The sequence below is a fragment of the Arvicola amphibius genome, chromosome 11, assembly GCF_903992535.2.
Source record: "Arvicola amphibius chromosome 11, mArvAmp1.2, whole genome shotgun sequence".
In the NCBI taxonomy this organism is placed as follows: Eukaryota; Metazoa; Chordata; class Mammalia; order Rodentia; family Cricetidae; genus Arvicola; species Arvicola amphibius.
In genome coordinates, this window is record NC_052057.2 from 71,794,923 (window position 1) to 71,812,009 (window position 17,087).

Sequence of the window (17,087 nt, forward strand, 5' to 3'; positions counted from 1 at the left end):
TTCCCGTGCAGGAGGCCAGCTCCATGCTGTTTCCACAGGGCCTGCCAAATATTTCTGCAGAGCCCTCCACTTGCTAACGGCCCATTGCTTGACCGCTTCGCTAATGTTTTCACTAAGGGAGCCAGCCATTCAGTAGCTACCATGCCTCGCAGTCTGCAGCTTGTCTTCAATTTGTCTTGCTCCTTTTGTTGAAGGACTGAACTCTGAACCTGGGCACTCATTCCCTCCCTCCCCCTATCAGCAGTCAGGGAGACCTGTGCAAGAAGACAGCCAGGGAATCAAGGCTCCTGTGGCCTGCTGGAGGCATGTGGGTCTCTCTCCACACGCTGGGTGCACAAATCCCAAGGACTAGGGGTACAGAATCTCTCACTGACTGTAAGCTCATTCCCCGAGGCTAGGAGTGCCCTCCCACCTGGAATCTGCCCAGAGCAAAACTGCACATCTAGAAAAGATGATAGCCCAGATGGATTCTTTGCAGAACCGCCAGGTGTGAGGGGCTCATGGCAGTGAAGTCTTAGCTTGTCAAGGGATTTACCCTGTCACCAGGGGCAAGTGCGGACTTATCTCTCTGATGGCTCTCTTTAAACCTTGAGTTCGACAGCGTGAAATTACACTATTCGTGGGCCAATCAAATTGACATCTGCATATGGCTGATCTTAATAGAGGGGATCAATAAGAATGAACACCAACAGGGTGGCTTCTATGTGCCTCTGTGGGAACGCTACCTCTGCTACTTCTCTAAGGTCCGGTTCATGACATCGCACCTTGGTGACACATTTATTTCCACTCATAGCTGAGCTCATGGAGGAGGCTCCTGTGGCCTTAATGGGCAGGTGAGTCAGGCCTGAATACTTTCATTCTGCCTGGTGAAAGTTTTGCTTTGTTAGATCAATGCTGGCTTGTTAGCTGTAGAGAGGAATAGCCCAACCCTTTCCCATGTGCAAGTGATCATATTTTCTTATTACCCTACTTATGTACTGACTCACTGAGATTCCCAATATTTTGCAACCATTTTCCCTCTAAGCTTTATTTCTTACTGCTTTATTTGTACCCCATTCTTCAGCTGCTAGGTCATGTATTAGAGCAGTGGTTCTCAACCTTCCTAACGCCCTGACACTTTAATGTCTGTGCTATACCCTGTCCCTGAAAGCATCCATTTCATGGCTGGAGAGTCTCCTGCATGGTTTCCCCATCTTTCCAGGTCCACTGTGGACCCTGTTGGTCATTTCCTCCAAAGGGTGTGACTGCTTTCCCCCAGCGGGGCTGGGACCGTTGTCACACCTGACATTTCTGGCTCTCTAATGCTATGGCTGTCTGGACACTTAACCATTCTCCCTGTCAGACTTGGGTCTGGGCAAGTTTACTACAAGTCTTTTGAGTTTTACAGACCACGCCACACCTCCACCTGGCTGGTGGGTCTCAAATGTGGCTGTACTGTACACACAATGAATGGGAGTGGCTGTGTTTCAGTAAAACCTTAGGAATCCAAGCTGAGTTTGGGACTGGCCCCCATTCTAGTTTATTGGCGTTTAAGGGGTGCCCATTGGACCCTTCCTTAACTTCCTTAACTAAGATTAACTCCCTCAATCTGTGCTGTACGATAGGCGGTTACATATAATTTCCAGTGTGCTCTTCAGGGCTAGCTTTTCCCCCACCCCACCCCCCGCCCCTCTCCATGTGCTTTTACTGTTTGCACATGCCCGCCACGTAGATGTCAGGACCTCTTGAACGGCTGGTTTTTGTATAGGCTTAGGACCTAGCCTCGAAGCTTCAAAGGCAGGCTGACCTCTAAAGAACCATGAAGTGCCACATGTTATCAACCCCTTCTCTGCAAACTCTGAGGAATGCCCTTAGGGATAAGGCTGCCGAAAGCCATCTGAGGCTGGGATGGGGCTAATGCAGCAAGGAGAGCTACACAACCTGAGTTCTCATCAAAAGAGGGAAAAGGTGAGCTCCAGGGTATTACTGAAGAAGTCCGAAAGACATTTTCCCCTTGTGGACCTGCTGCTTACTGAATTTGTAACTGAGCCACAACAGGGGGCCACCTGCTAAGAAGCGCCATTCATAAATCCATTTTCAGAGTCAGTAACAAGGGAAGGATTCTGTCCATTTAGTTGAGTTCAAAACAGTGCTTCATGGAGCCCAGATTCCCCCCTATCTCTGGAGCCGACCGTCTTGTGTGTCTTTATCTTCCATGCAATAAAATATCTGCATCCTCCTGGGCACAGTAGGTGACCCACTTTGCTTATTATTTATTGTTAGTTTCTCTTCTAAGTGAGCTCTGACCTCTTTCCTGTTAGTCTTGGTCATGTGACTGAGTAAGGCTAGTGACAGAAAGATACTAAGAATAGAAAGGAGCCCAATGCCTGGCAATTCCATCAATAGTTATTTCTCGATCCCTAAGGTTCTTTCTCTCTGGAATCTTGTTTAGAAGAGCCAGGTAGGGGCAATATTCCAGCACAACTAGATCATGAACCGGTTTCAGAGACCTGTGATAAAAGGTGCCTTCTGAATGCGTGTGCTTTCAGCAGACCTGATCCCAGCTACCACATGCAGAAGGCTATGTATAGGGCATGAGGGTTGGGAGAAACCGTGTTGACAGAGTCAACAACAAAACCGTGTTCTTCGCTGCCAAGGCACCTAGACTTTTCCACCCTTGGCTAGGGAGGATTATCAGCACAGTGCAGCTCTCTTCTCTCCCTCCACCCTCATAGCCACCAGGGTGTCCCCTGAGCCTCCCCAGCCCCCCTCCTCTCAAGATGAAACATTAGGTTATTTTAAAGCCACGACCTGAGCGGGCCTCCCAGGCAAGCTCCTTCAGTTGCTTTCGGCATAGACCTAATTGCACATCTGCAGCCAAGCTGCTCCTGTGCTCCCCAGGAAAGAAAACAAAGCCCCATTTCTATAGCCGGAGCAGAGAGAGGTCGCCCTGTGCCTATGAAAAGCGAACCATTCCACACCACCAGTATTCTTAGGTCATACTCCAGAATATATCGTTTAGAACGCTGGAAGGAGCTCTTGGGGAAACCTGCCCCCATTTTTCCCTGATGTGAGCCTCTTTATTTAGCTGCTGACAGATACTGGAAATGCCACTCCCAATCCGAACCCCCAGCACCCTCTACTGAAAACCTGGTGTCTCTGCCTATTCTTTGCTGTGTCCCTCAGTTTTCACGTGCCTTGGGGGCTATGCAGAACGGAAGGAAACAGGGTGAAGAGGAGGGTAAATTGGGAAGCACAGGCAAGGGCCACGCTCAGTAAGGAACATTGAGGTTTTGTTACTCACATGTGTTGGGAGGCATTGGGGTACAGTTTTGAAAACTGTGGGGCTGAGTCTTCAGGGCCGTGGGGTGCTGCATGGCTGATCACCATCATAATGGGCCTATGGGGATACATTCTCTTAGATAGTTTGAAGTAATTAATGCTCTCGTTAGTGATTAAGTCTGTGAAGTAGTCCTGAAACATACATTTGACACAAAAAAAAATTACAAAAGGTGACATTCAAGATCACATTAGAACACTGCTTTCCTCAGAATCTACCCACCGAGTATAGCAACAAGGTATAAGAGCCTCCCAAGGAGCCAGCCACCTTCAAGAAGTGAAAAATATCTCTGACTGTTGACATTTAGGGTAGCCAGCTTAGCAACAAGGGTAAAAAAGAAACAATTCAGCAATTAGGGAAAAGAGGCAAGTTGTGTTTGCCTAAGATAATGACTAAATCTGGCAATATAAATTCAAGAGCATATGAAACACCGGATATGAATCTCATTCTCAGCTTTCACTGATACAATTTGTTGGTCAAATTATTCCAAGGGCAGGAAACACCCACACCAACTTTACCTTCACAACTTCACAACACACACACGTACAAATGGTGCAAACCCAGAAAATTATTTACTTTTTGAAAATTCTTTAATCTACCTGTAAAAATAATACCACCATCAAATCGAAGACATCGTCAAAAAAAAAAAAAACATAGGTCCAACGACAAATTGCAACATTTTCTCAAGTCATTCCCTGGGAACACTTAAATGCGGGAGCCTTTGATTTCCTGCAGCATGTGCTGTGTGCATTGGGAGAGAGGAGGCAGCAGAGCTGCTGGGGTCTGAGTTTGACTGGCTGATAGAATGACTTCACCCGCAGTGTAGGGGGTGGAGCCCGATGCAAGTTTGGCAGTGGGCAGGGAGGGTGTGGTGGGAAGAAGAAAGAGGAGACAGGAACTCTAACTAAGCCACCTGCTCTTCTGTGCATGTCATTGGCCTGAAGCTGGAGCGAGTGCAAGCTTTTGTCAGAAACTCCCAGGCAGTGGTCACAATGTCAAAGACTTCCAAGCACAGCTGGCCACATGTGGTGGATTTAAGGACCAGATCAGCTGTAAGAGCAGTGCTGGGGGAAATCTGTGTCAGGTCCTTGTTAGGACAAGTCCAAAGGTCGCCCTCCCTTTCCATGTGTGTGTCTTTTTAATTTCTTTACAAGCACACATGCACATAAACATACACACTCGCGTGCTCATGTACACACACACACACACACACACACACACACACACTTTCCAACACACTCCTTTCCAACACTGTTGTCTTTGACACCTAATCAGCCGTGATAATGAGCAGGCTGCGTTGATTTAGTATTTGGAGATAATCGTGATTACTTTGTTCTCCTTAGGACAACAGGGAATAAAAGGTTAATAGCTTGAACAAGGAGCATGAAAAGCATCCCCGCAGATCGAAAGGGATGGTAATGACAATTAGCGTGCGTGGCATGCATCATTTGCCTGCAAAGATTTCATCCCCAGTCAGGGAAATGACCCAGGATACATGAGTGGTTGAACCACTCCGAGCTGAGTTTCCCTGTCTCTTACAATGAGGATGTGGCTCAAATTTGCCTTCAAGGTTCCTGCCGACTGACTGACTCTCAACTTTGATGTTTAGAAGCCTATCAGCAGTGCTAGTGAGTTCATTTGCATTCATTACTTTCAGGAGGGTAGGAAGGACCCAGCCTTACACCTTGTCTCTCATCAGGACAGGCACCAAGGCAACAGCATTCCGTGAATGTAGCCTAGTCCCTGCTCTCTTTCTACCAAATGCCTGAACCTGTTGAAACAGGCTGCAAAATCCAGCTGAATTCTGGTATTTCTAGGAAAACGAAATGAATACATCCAGAAGGAAAGAGAGTATTTTAGAAAAATGACCAACTTGAATTTAAAGATAGTCTTCCCTTCACTGTTATGATCTCAATTTTTTATTAATCTAAGTTACTAATCTTAAGAAATTTTTTGTGATTGTTGTTGATTCATACTTCAACTGAGGTCTCAGCAAGCATTCAGTTTTCCCTAGCTGTGTAGCTCAAATTCTCCATCCCTGCCCCAGCCTCCTAAGAGCTGGGATCATATAGACAATGTGTCTGGCTTCAAGTTTTGTAAACTTGAAACTCTAGGATCTGCTTGTTTGGGAACCATTGGCCATTTCTATAGATTGATATGGACATCCTAAGGCTGAGAGCTGTAAACTGGTGTGAACTCTCACTGCCATAGGACAGATGTCCTGGTCACAAATACTTCTTGGTCAGATGGGAGTAAAAGCAAAAAGCACAGGTCCCAACGTTCCCGGTGGCACCGTTCTGTCTTATTTTCATGTGGAAGGCTGGATAAAATATACTTTCAACCACTGAATAGCAACTGTACAAGATGCACATTTGATTATGCGGACTAGCTCTTGAGAGAGGAGGAAAACAAAATTTATCACAAGACTGAAAGAGGGGGTATGATTTTCTGGATGTACTTTCATCAAAGCCTGATTGCCTTTCATCCTAATGAGGGAGAAGGAAAAAAAAGGCTCACTAGACAAAAGCACGAAGCCGCTAGAGTCTTTCTTGTCTGGAGTTGGAAATTGCCTTAAAATTTCTCATTCGAACATTGTGAGAACACAGAAAGCCCATCTTGCGGATGGTTTAAGTCCCTGGAAACGCCGTCCCCCCCATTATGTGCAAAAGCAAATTGACGCAGTTTTACACTAGAAATTACCTTTGCATAATCAAATCCATGCTTTTCTTTGATGCCATTGCGACAAACAGTGTAATTATAGAAACGAGAATTCTTGATTAATCCAAGCCATTCTCGCCACCCAGGAGGGATGTAGCTGCCGTTATATTCATTGAGGTATTTTCCAAAAAAGGCTGCAATGGGAAAATGAAAGATCGTTTTTCTCATGTGAGATGATTAATCATAAACAAATGCAGAGATATGAAATTAGGGCTGGAAAAGTGACGGCGAGGTGAAAACCCATCAGAGGAGACCGTTGTTGCCGTTCTGCTCGGCAGATTCTTCAGGCCACGCCAAAGCGACATTCCCTCACTTCGCTTTCAAATAAAGATCTGAAATACATGTACTGTAATGGTCATAACACTTTTGGGGCTCCGCTTCCTAGGGCCAGCCTGGAATCAATGCAGGATATATTCTTTTGTTCAACCGGTAGGCAGTGTGAGAGCCGCAGTGTGCTTGCTGTGTGTGGACCGGAACACCGAGAATTAGTCTTTGTGACAAAATTAAGTTTTCTTGCTTTTTATTTGACTGATGATCATGAACCTTCACTGAGAAGTTCACCTCGCTCTCCACACAACCACAGAAGAAATGTTTCCTAGTCTGTGAAGCCCTTTGAAGCCCCTGCTCACTGGGTATGGCGCCCCAGTTGGCACGCCGGCTTCTACCCGCCTTCCATATCTACGTCTGGTCTCGACTCAAGGCCAGAGTAGCTCCTGTTTCACTCAAATTGCTAATCTTGAGCCCACAGTTCCATACCCCGTAGTTCTAATGCACCTTCCTTCCCTTCTAGTGACATAGTCATGGTCTTGAGTAAGCTTTGTCTACTTTGATGGAAACTTTCTACTTTGTGGAGTTTTTTTGTTGTTGTTATTTATTTATTGAGTCATTTATGTATGTGTGTGTTTATTTTGGGGGGCAGGGTTTGACCATGTGGCCTAGGCTGCCCTTGAACTGTCAGTCTTCCTACTTGTATCTTTATGTCTACCTCCCAAGGGCTAAGATTTTAAGGTTATAGTCATGAATCTCTATGCCCGCCTTTGCCTCACCCTGTGGCCTGCCCACCATCCCTACACAGTGCAGGGCTCCACCAGTGTTTCTTACACTGAGCCTCATGGACCTGTATATTCCAGAGAGTTTGCAAGTTCTGGAATTCTGAAAAAAAAAGGGATTTCACTAAATTACAAATTTAGAAGTTGATTTGCTTTTCTAACGTATTTCTACAGAATATAGTTTTTAAGGTGTTTTAGGTTTATATGCCTCCTTAAATTATTTTCTTTGAAAATAAATCTGGACTCAAGTCTAAAAAACACAGCACTCTGGGGCTGGAGACATGGCTCAGCAGTTAAGAACACTGGCTGCTCTCCCAGAGGACTTAGGTTCAATTCCCAGCACCCACAAGGCTGCTCCCAACTGTCTGTAACTCCAGTTCCAGGGAACGTGACACCCTTACACATGTATGCAGGTAAAACACCAATGCTCATAAAATAATATAGAAAAACAAACAGAGAGAGAGAGAGAGAGAGAGAGAGAGAGAGAGAGAGAGAGAGAGAGAGAGAGAGAGAACAAACTCTAGTTTCTTTGCTTGTGGATTCTGAGAGTGAGTGACCCATACATCGCCCGCCTACCCAGTGCCTAGTGGTTGAGGATTCTGCCCAGTTCCCAGGCAGGTTGATGAATGTAGGATTAGGTATAAGGGCTTCGCCTCCACAGTGCTTCTGGCTTCCTCCACCAGCTAGCATCACAGAGGGAATTTCCTCTGCTAGCAAATGCAGTATAACTTGGTGTCAGGAGAAGCAGGCCAGAGCCCTGCTCCTGCCAGCTCTCAGTTCAGAAAGGGGTTGTTCTGGGAGCTCCTGCCTAATAAACCTGGCCCTACTCTCTCTGACTTCCTCCTCACCCCTAGGGGCTTACCCCACTTTTCTGTCCATTTTGTTTTCAAACAGTTTTGTAAGGGAGCATAGCAATCGGAACGTGTAGCTAAGAGCAAGCTTCCCCGGCATCTGTAGGCCAGCTCACCTCTTCTTCCCTGCACTGCCCTGGAGAACCTGCTTAGGAGAAGCCCAGTGGCAGGGATGTTGTCGAGGCCAAAGAGGCTGGTCCAGGGGAAAGCACTTAAAACAGTGTTTGACAAGTGCAGGGGATTTCTCGTGCAATGGTGAGAACCACTGTGTGATTCCACAGTGCAAAAATACCGTTCTGTGGTCCGAGGGCACCTTGCTCTCTAGTTCTGCTTTGTTACAGGTGTTTATTTGTTGGGGTTTTGGTTTTTGTCCCCCAATATGACTTATTTTGTAGAAACCAATTCTCTCCCATGTGGTTTCCATTTTCCTTAATGAATTTAAGAACCTTTCCTGCTACTTTTAGTGCTCCCCACCTCCAGGGCAGCCATGCCCAGTCATGCCCGCCCTTCACCCACAGCTGTATTTTTTAGGTCACTCGGTACCACTTCTAGTCATTACCACGGTGATTGCCCTGTGCCTTAATCCTTCCCTTAGAAACGACTCCTTCAAGTCTGTTAATAATTCTTGCTGTTGCCTTCAGAACTGCCTCCGGGCTTTCGGTGTCTTTGTGTTAATGGAGTGTGAAAAGTGTGCTCAGGATTCCAGATGTGGTATCACCCACCACATTCGCTGCAGGAGAGCCCAGGACCCAGCACCCAGAAGTGGCAGCAGCCAGACGTGGCAGCACACGCTCCTCTGGTCCTTTAGGAGCTTCCTGCTATCAAGGTCATCACTAATCAACCCTGGTTTCTTTGGCCATTACATTTTTTTTTGCCTGTGCTCTACAGCCGATTATCTGGGCTCCTAATCGTTCTGTTCCATGTGTGCTCTCTATCCATGACTTTATCTAAGCTGGTTGATTTTCATCTCATTTCCATATTATCATACCAATGGCTTGGTTAAAAGCCTGAATTTTCTCCCGCCTTTGGTGACAGCAACTCAGCTCGGCTAGTGCTTCTTCTATCAGAGCCACCCCACAACCGCCCAACCTTCTGGACCATTCTTTCCTTTTATGACATCACCACTTGCCTTCACGGCTGTTTAGGGAGGTGGATGGAGTGGAAAGATGGGTAGAGAGGTACGAAAGATTAAATTATGGATCATAATTATTAGTATGTATGTGGTTGTCATATTACTTCCCTCTGGGACCACGGGCTGCATAATACTTAGAAATGTGCCTTGAGTATCTAAAGAAAACACTTTTCTTTCTATATCAGTAATAATAACTATTAAAGATCTGAAGCATAGAAAAATTAAATCTTATTTAGTATAGTGAATGATGTATTTATGACCATTTTAATGCTTGTGGCAGGATTTCATTGTAGTTACTAAAGATATAATTGAGAACTGAGCTAAATTGTGATTTATACATTTGAATATATGAATTTGGTTTACTCAGAGTACAAGCATAGTGAAGACAGGACTCTTACTTTCTGTCTCTTTATATCCCAGGGTCCAGTGTATTCCCAACATCCTGTGGTTCAGTAAATGCATGTAACGGTCCATGTTCATGTGCCTAACAAAAATCCATGACATCATAATCAAAACAAGTGAGGATATTAGCTTGTCTTACCCTAGAAGACTCTAAATTTAATGAAGTCCTCTACTAGAGAGAAAATAAATAAGCTTGTTACAAGTAAAGTAAACCTTATGCAAAAGACAGAGGATTAAAAATAGATAACTTTATGTAAACTATTACAGAAAAAATGCACAGCAAAGCCAAGTGTGGTGCCATGTGTCTGCAGTGGAGGCTGAGACAGGAGGATGGCTTGAGAAAGGCAGCTGAAGACCAGTCCAGGCAGCATGGTAAACATACCAGCATGCAATTAATTAGTTAAACATTTCATTGCAGATTTCAACTAAATATTGCCTCTTCCACTTACGGCATGAAATAGAACGGATGTGTCTAAAATCCAGTTCATGTGATTAGGTAATTTTAGCGAGCATAGCAGAACTGCTGTGTAATTTTGGACAGGAAAGAAAACTCTATGTTGGGAAACTGGCTTGAGTCCTTCAAATAGATTAAGGACAGAGTAGGCTGTGACCACAGCCCCTTCGGATTTGCCTTCAGCTTCTTTCCTTTCCATTCAATGCAGGCTGTCAACCATGGATGATTTTTTTTTAACCTTATAGTTTTGGGATAAGTTTTATATTAACATCTATTCTGTCATAATTTTTAGCAGACTTTAGGCAGCACTCTGTTTTTTTTTTCCTCTGTGATAGATAATCCATGGCTTTTCATTTCACTCCCCAGGACAACGTGCAATAGACACAGCGTTGTGTTTTTTCCTTCTTGGACATTTAAGCTTTGGTCGACTCACATTTTCCATGACTAAAGTTAGAAACATTTAGGCTACAACCAGTCCAAAAATATGCCTAAGTTCTGAAAGGGGAAAATCATGTCATACAAGGGTAAATATAATATTGGATCAATTCATTTCATTTAAAGCCATGTATTCTGGATGCCTCCCAAAATAAGCTTCTTAGTAATTTGTCTTCTTGGAGTTGCTTTTCATAAAACTTATTGCACTTTGCGTTTCTCTCTAGATGGATATTTATGTGTGTCACGTTATTTCCTCCAATATTTTTCTTAACTCTACAGTCAAATAGTCCACGTAATATGTTCATAATTAGGAAAAGAGCAACTGATTAGACTTTTTTCCCCCGGCTCACTAGTTTAGTGTCTTGTAATCTTCTCCCACATCCCCTTAATTTTACAGCCACCATTCACAGTGAGATCACTAACTATTGTTACAATGATGGTTGTATTTCCTAATTTCCTGAGAAACGTTTATCTTTCTCATCAGAGATAGCTTTAAATTACACAAGTCTCTAGCCTCATTGTGCTGCTGCACTCAAACCTAGGATCTCACGCATGCTAGACAAATACTCACCCACGGACCCACATCCCACCCACCTGAGTGAATGTTGTACTTTTCGAGCCCCTGTGTTTGGAAGGGTCCTTGCTTTCCTGAAAGAATTCCTTATACATGGGAGCCTGATCCTGCACTATGAATTCTGTCATCACCTATATGTCTGAGTGTTGGCAAGATGTTAGCATTAGAATCGGCCTTTGTTTCTAGGAGCGGATCTGCTGTCCCTGCAGAAAACCCCACTAAGGTAGGACTGCTGGGCTGCCAAGAATAACACCCAGTTGTTATTTGGGGTACCTGATGGTTGGTGCTCGCAGCTTTATCCCAGGCCCAACTCTCCTAGTGGGGTAACATTCTGAGCTGAGCCCCGCCCTCCAAAGCACTGGTGCCAGCTCTATCCCCAAGATCACCCCTCTCTTGTAGGTATAAAGTTTATGCTGGGAAATTGAGAGATTTGAATCAGTGATGACCAGATAGGGTGGCATATGCACAAAACGCCAGCATTCAGAGGCTGAGGGGTTAGAGGTCAGCCTGTGCTATAAAAGAAACGAACAAAACTCCTAAATAAATGATCTCTAGTTTTGGTCAACCCAACACAGGGTGAGTGTGACGTGATACAATTAAAAGAAATCTAAGACTGCACTGTGCCACCTATAAGCAAATGGTTGGTTCCAGTGCTGGTGACCCAGTGAGCTCTGCAAGGGGTTCTTTTCAATTCTGCTATGGCTACCAGGAAGGAAGCTTACTTCAGGCAGTCTTTCCCTACTGCACAGCGTGTACTTTAGAGTCACACTCCGCAGAACTTTAGGTAGGCGGCATCGTTTGCTTCTGCTTGCCAGGGTACTGACTGTTCTGCATCCTACCTGGTCCTACGTGTCTGTAAGGCACTTTGGAACAAGGCAGGAGAGAATAGCATGCAAAGAAATAAGATCCTGGTAACAGCCAGGCCCAGCAGCACATGCCTACGTCCTCAGAACTCTGGAGGTAGAACAAGGATAATCAAAAGTTCAAAGTGGTGAGTTCAAGGTGAGCCTAGACTATAGGAGACTCTGCCTTAAAAGAGAGACAAACAAGAGAATCTTGGAAACTGTGTACTCAGATAGATTCTGGGCTCTGTCCACCATCAATGGATTGACTTTTGTCCTCTGACAATGAGTCCTTGTGAGTCTGGTTTTCTTCATTAGTACCATAGCCTCCCTCCAAACTTTCTCATAAGAAGTAGGTGAGATAACCAAAGTGACCAGGACAGAGAGGACGAGCTGTAGAAGCCCATTCCCTTCTTCCCCACCTTTCCTGGACTTGCTCCAAAGCAAATCAACGTAGCCTGGTGCTGCTTTAAGCCCTCCCCTCCAGCTCCACTGCTGAGCACAATCCCATCCTATACTCTGGATGGGCTGTGAGTTCCAGTCTTCCCAGATCCATTGTCTCCACTAGGGACTAAATTGCAGGGTTTCTAGGAACGGTAAAGGCACCGACTTCACATGCTTCCTGTAAGCAGAAGACACTGGTGGTTGGTTTGAGTAAGGAACCATGCACTAGGGGACTGTTCTAAAACTGCTTCGGAGCTGGCTACAAAGAATGTAAAGCCACACTCTAGTATAAAGCACAGCCAAGCCCATTTGCCATCTTGGAACCCTGCAAGGATGCTTAGTGGATTTGCTAATTGCTTGAGAGTCCTGGGATGAAATTTGCACCACTAATGTAAGAAGACACACCAGGAGCAGGTGCCCTCCATAACCCCCTCGCTAGCCCAGTTTCCCTAAGCAGAAGCAAACACACTTGAGATAGCAGAGGGGAAACCTCTGTTTCCTCTGTGAATGGGATCCTCAGATGCCTGTGTGCTGGAGCTATCGCTGGCACAATCAATAATTTCATCCATAAATAACAAGAATTAAGCGCCCATGGGAGCTTGCTGGAAAAAAGCAAATGACTACATACTTCCTGATACCACCGGAAAAGATTAAAAAGAGATTTAAGAGACCATGTATCTGAAATCCCTTATTTTTAAACTTTGAAAACAGATAATCTATAGGCCTAAAAATAATTTTCAATAAACTTTTTTTGATGACGTCTTTTTACGAATAAATATGCTTCTTGGGGTAGGGATTCAAACCCTACATTTTACCCTGTGAACCCTCCAAGTGAACCCTACTTCCATATAGAAATGCTAGAAAACTGGGGTGCAGTACCCAGTGCTGCAGAAGGAGGGCTTTGAGGATAATGGTCCCAGGACGTCTTTCCTGTTACTCCTTGCTCACAGTGAGCCACTCGGATCCCTACCAAGAGAGTTCAGTTTTCAAATCCCCAGCCAACCATGAACCTCATTTTGCTGTGTGGAGGCTCAGGGTGGCTAACTTATGCAGTGAAGACTGCTTCCTTTCCTGGAAGGAAAGGCGAATGTGTGGTGACTGTGACTTCAGCTGAATCTACTGCTAGAGTCCCGTTAATTACATATGAATAAATAAACGAATCGGCAAGGTCCACAAGGCTGGCTTATTGATTCATTCAAGAAGTCATTTGGCTCATGTACTGGGCCCAGGGGGCCCTGGAGTAGGCACCGAGCGGTTCAAAACAACGCTTAGTTGAAGGCGTAGGTCACAAACAATCCCACCCCAGTTTGGAATTATGGCTAATAGAATGGTTATTTATTTAAAAGGTTAAAACTTACAGATCACCGTCCCAGCAAACAGCCCTCTGCGCAATCAGGAAGGGAGCCTAGTTGCCAGAAGCTGAGCCAGAAGCCAGAGCACGAGTGGAGGGAAGTGGCCACGTTTTTTTTTTTTTTTTTTTTTTTTTTTTTTTTTTTTTTTTTTTTTTTTTTTTTTTTTTTTTTTTTTTTTTTTTTTTTTTTAAGAGAGAGACCACGCCCCAATGGGCTGGTATCTCAGTGGCTATTGGCTGAAGGAGCGGAAGGAGCTCCCGCAACACTTAGTAAGTCCCCTGAACAATCACCAGGGATTATCCACAACTAAGCAACCCCCCCCCCCCCAAGTTCTTCCATGATCCCGAGATTTGTGAGTGGAAACCTCATTCAGGACCTGTTACCCTGGACTATTTCCCCTGCCGGGGGGCCTCTGTGGGAACAATTTCCCATTGCATCCTGGGAGAATGCTGAATTTCCTAGAAGGGACTTCACATGGGTACATTCTCCGGAGTAAAAATACTTCGCACCCTGGTGTAAATGTGGCTTGTCTTCTTTAAAATCTGAGTGTTTTTAAGACTTAATTAGGCTGCTGAGAGGAGCTCCCGGCTTTCCCAGGAGTGGATGATGCCCGCAGAGCAGGGGGTTAGAAAGTGAGGCCGCCCTTGTGCTTGTCTGTCTGCTGAGTGCACTTACCTCGTCTTTTCACCCTTTGCCATTATGATAGAGAATAGAAGCTTTGCTGGAAGCTGCCAGCATGTTCTTGCACTCCCAACCCCCTGAGCTGTGAGTTACTTAGACCTCTTTCTTTAATAAGTTACCCTGGCACGTGGATGCGGTTCTAGCAACAGAGCAGGAACCACGGCAGAGAGGAGAGAAGGTAGACTCCTCTTTTTTGAGTCTCCTGGAGCTTCTCATCCGCCATACTCTCCTGTATCGTTTCCCTCCTCTGAGACTGTGGCAGAAGAAAGCGCATCCCTTACCTGTTCTGTAGCCTGTGTTGTTGAGATACACAGCGAAGGTCCGAGGCTCGTGCATCGCCTGCCACGAGGGGGAAGAGCAATTCTCGTTGTTCGTGTAGACGTTGTGGTTGTGCACGTATTTCCCCGTGAGCATGGACGACCGTGATGGGCAGCACATGGGTGTGGTCACAAAGGCGTTGGTGAAGGTGGCCCCGCCATGCTCCATGATCTTTCTCGTTTTGTTCATGACTTGCAGAGAACCTGAAAGGCAGAGTTCTGGCACCGGTTAGCAAAGCACACCCCGTGGCTACTCACTTCCGACCTGACTCTGAAGCATCTCTGTCCTCTCTGCTTGTTAGTTTCCCTTCCCTGTGTGAAGGCGACTATGATTTGGTTGGTCCTCATTTCTAGAACAAAACAGACCTGTTGGGATCTGAACATCTCAGACGTTCTATAGAATAATCATCCTGCTTCAGTGTCTCTCCTCTTTAACCACAAAGGAAAAAGCACACAGGCTAATCATGTAAACAAAACCAGAATTTTAGATATGAGGAAGATCCCAATGTCAGGTGCCTTTGAAGACCATTAGAGAACAATGGCTTGTAACAACATATCAACACCCTGGGAAAGTCTAATAATACGAGAATTTAGCTGATATGGCATTTTAATTTTAATTCCATGGCAGAAGAAAAAAACAAAACAAACCCCTTACTAAGCAAAAGATCCTCCAAAATATATGTAATCAGAGACAGAGGAGTGTAAGGAGGGAGAGGGGAAGGGGTGACGGGAGGTACGAGGGGGAAGGAAGAGGTATCTCAAAGTAACTTGGTATCCTTTAGCAAGCTGATCCATGTCTGCCTGTGTTTCTATCCCAATAAGATATGGCCTTGTGCCTTGGCCAGGTTATATGTCCACTCTGTCCAGAGAAAAGGAGGAAGTGTAGGGTTTCCAGCAAGGAAGAAAGCTGGAGTTATACAGAGGTAGATGAGAGAAGCTGCAGTTATCCCGAATCCTTCACCTTAGCGTACACAATGTACGATGCAACAGTGTGTGTGGTGGGGGTGGGGAAGGGGCTTCTATTAGGGTCTCACTAGAACTTAAACATGCTTTTGAGAGGGGCCCTCCTGACTGCTCCTTCTCTCTGCGGTGTGGGAAGGCCTTCTGCATACGTGTTTCTTTTATTGGTTAATGAATAAAGCTTTGGCCTACGGCAGGGCAGAATGGAGTATGGTGGGAATTTCAAGCAGATAGAGGAGGAAAGAAGGAGGAGTCAGAGAGATGCCATGTAGCCACCAAAGGAGACAGACACTCAGGAATCTTACTAGTAAACCACAAGCCTTGTGGTAAAATATAAAATAATAGAAATGGGTTCATTTAAGACAGAAGAGCTAGCTAGAAAGATGGCTAAGTTATTGGCCAAGCAGTGTTGTAATTAATATAGTTTCTGTGTGATTATTTTAGGTCTGGGCAGCCCGGAAATGAACAAGCAGCCTCCACCTACATCTCTGGTTATCTTATGGCAATCAAGCACCTTTTTGTAGGACATGGCATACAGTGCACACCCAATTGTGCTGAACATTTTAGCAGCCTCTGCTCTCTACACCGATTCCCCTGTAGGATGGGGGGAGGTGGGGAAGAAAGTACAATTCTCTGCCTCTGCTGCCCACTACACACACCATGGGTGAGAACTGACATGCAGAAGTTGCTTGTGAATATTTGCAAAGCCCTACCACCACAACAACACACATATAAGAATGTGAACATAGCCACAGCAAGAATGTAAGCCAAGAGGGGACTGGAGTGAATACTAAACAGGAGAGGTGAAGCCAGGGTAGGAGAAGAAGGAACTGTCGGGTGGGTAGGGTGCAGTGCACTGTTGGGGACAAAGGGAGGACAGCACGGGTAATGCTTTCTGGTGACCAGGAGAACAGTGGAGCTCTGAGAATGGCTCGCTGTTTTTCTGACGTGGAAAAGAATAGGAAACATTTCCTTAAAGAAATGTGACCCGAGAGGCAGTGCAGACATCTTGGCTGCTGGGCAGACATACTAGGACCTGGTGAGAGCCATAAGATAAAGGCAGAGTATAATTTGATGAGCAAAGAATACAGTGAGCAAAGTTTTGAGAGGTGTTGTAGCAGGAGCAGTGGTGTGTGAGTGGAAGACTGTAGCCAAAAGGCTGCGGAAGCCATCCTGGCCTGCTGCAATAAAGCCTCCCTGCTCCCTTGATAGACAGGATCCAAGAAGCAGATTCAAAGCATGCTGTCATCCATGGAAGAGGGCCGTGGGTTGACTAATGGCTCAGATTTTCAGCACAAGAAGAAATCTGGAAAGGGAATGGTTTCCTTGATGGTGAAGAAGTAACTGCAAAGAATATGCCTCCCAAAAGATCAAAGAGAAATGCATTTCAGAAGGGCTGCCTTTTACATTTTTGCTGGGTGATCATAGAGAGGAGACATCCGCATGTGAGCTGATGGTAGAGAGGAGGAAGTTGGAAGCCTCTGCAGGTGCCCACCAGCCCCCTCTCCTATTTAGGTCTAGGTGGTATTTCCTCACAGGAATGTCTTGACTTTCGGA

The 17,087-nt window shown here is 45.4% G+C and overlaps 1 protein-coding gene across 3 annotated transcripts in view; it reads right to left on the reverse strand.

The window, feature by feature from the left end:
- Positions 1 to 17,087, reverse strand: part of Sulf1 (sulfatase 1) — a 168,490-nt gene that overhangs the window by 46,689 nt on the left and 104,714 nt on the right. For 2 of the 3 annotated variants that reach the window (XM_038347546.1, XM_038347548.2), the window contains exons 5-7: positions 14,535 to 14,774; positions 6,020 to 6,171; positions 3,284 to 3,453 (exon numbers count right to left, since the gene is read on the reverse strand). In XM_038347546.1, coding sequence (XP_038203474.1) covers positions 3,284 to 3,453; positions 6,020 to 6,171; positions 14,535 to 14,774 — 562 coding nt within the window. Of the gene's footprint in view, positions 1 to 3,283; positions 3,454 to 6,019; positions 6,172 to 13,578; positions 13,636 to 14,534; positions 14,775 to 17,087 lie in introns of those variants that run through there. The other variant, XM_038347547.1, reaches the window with a different exon arrangement.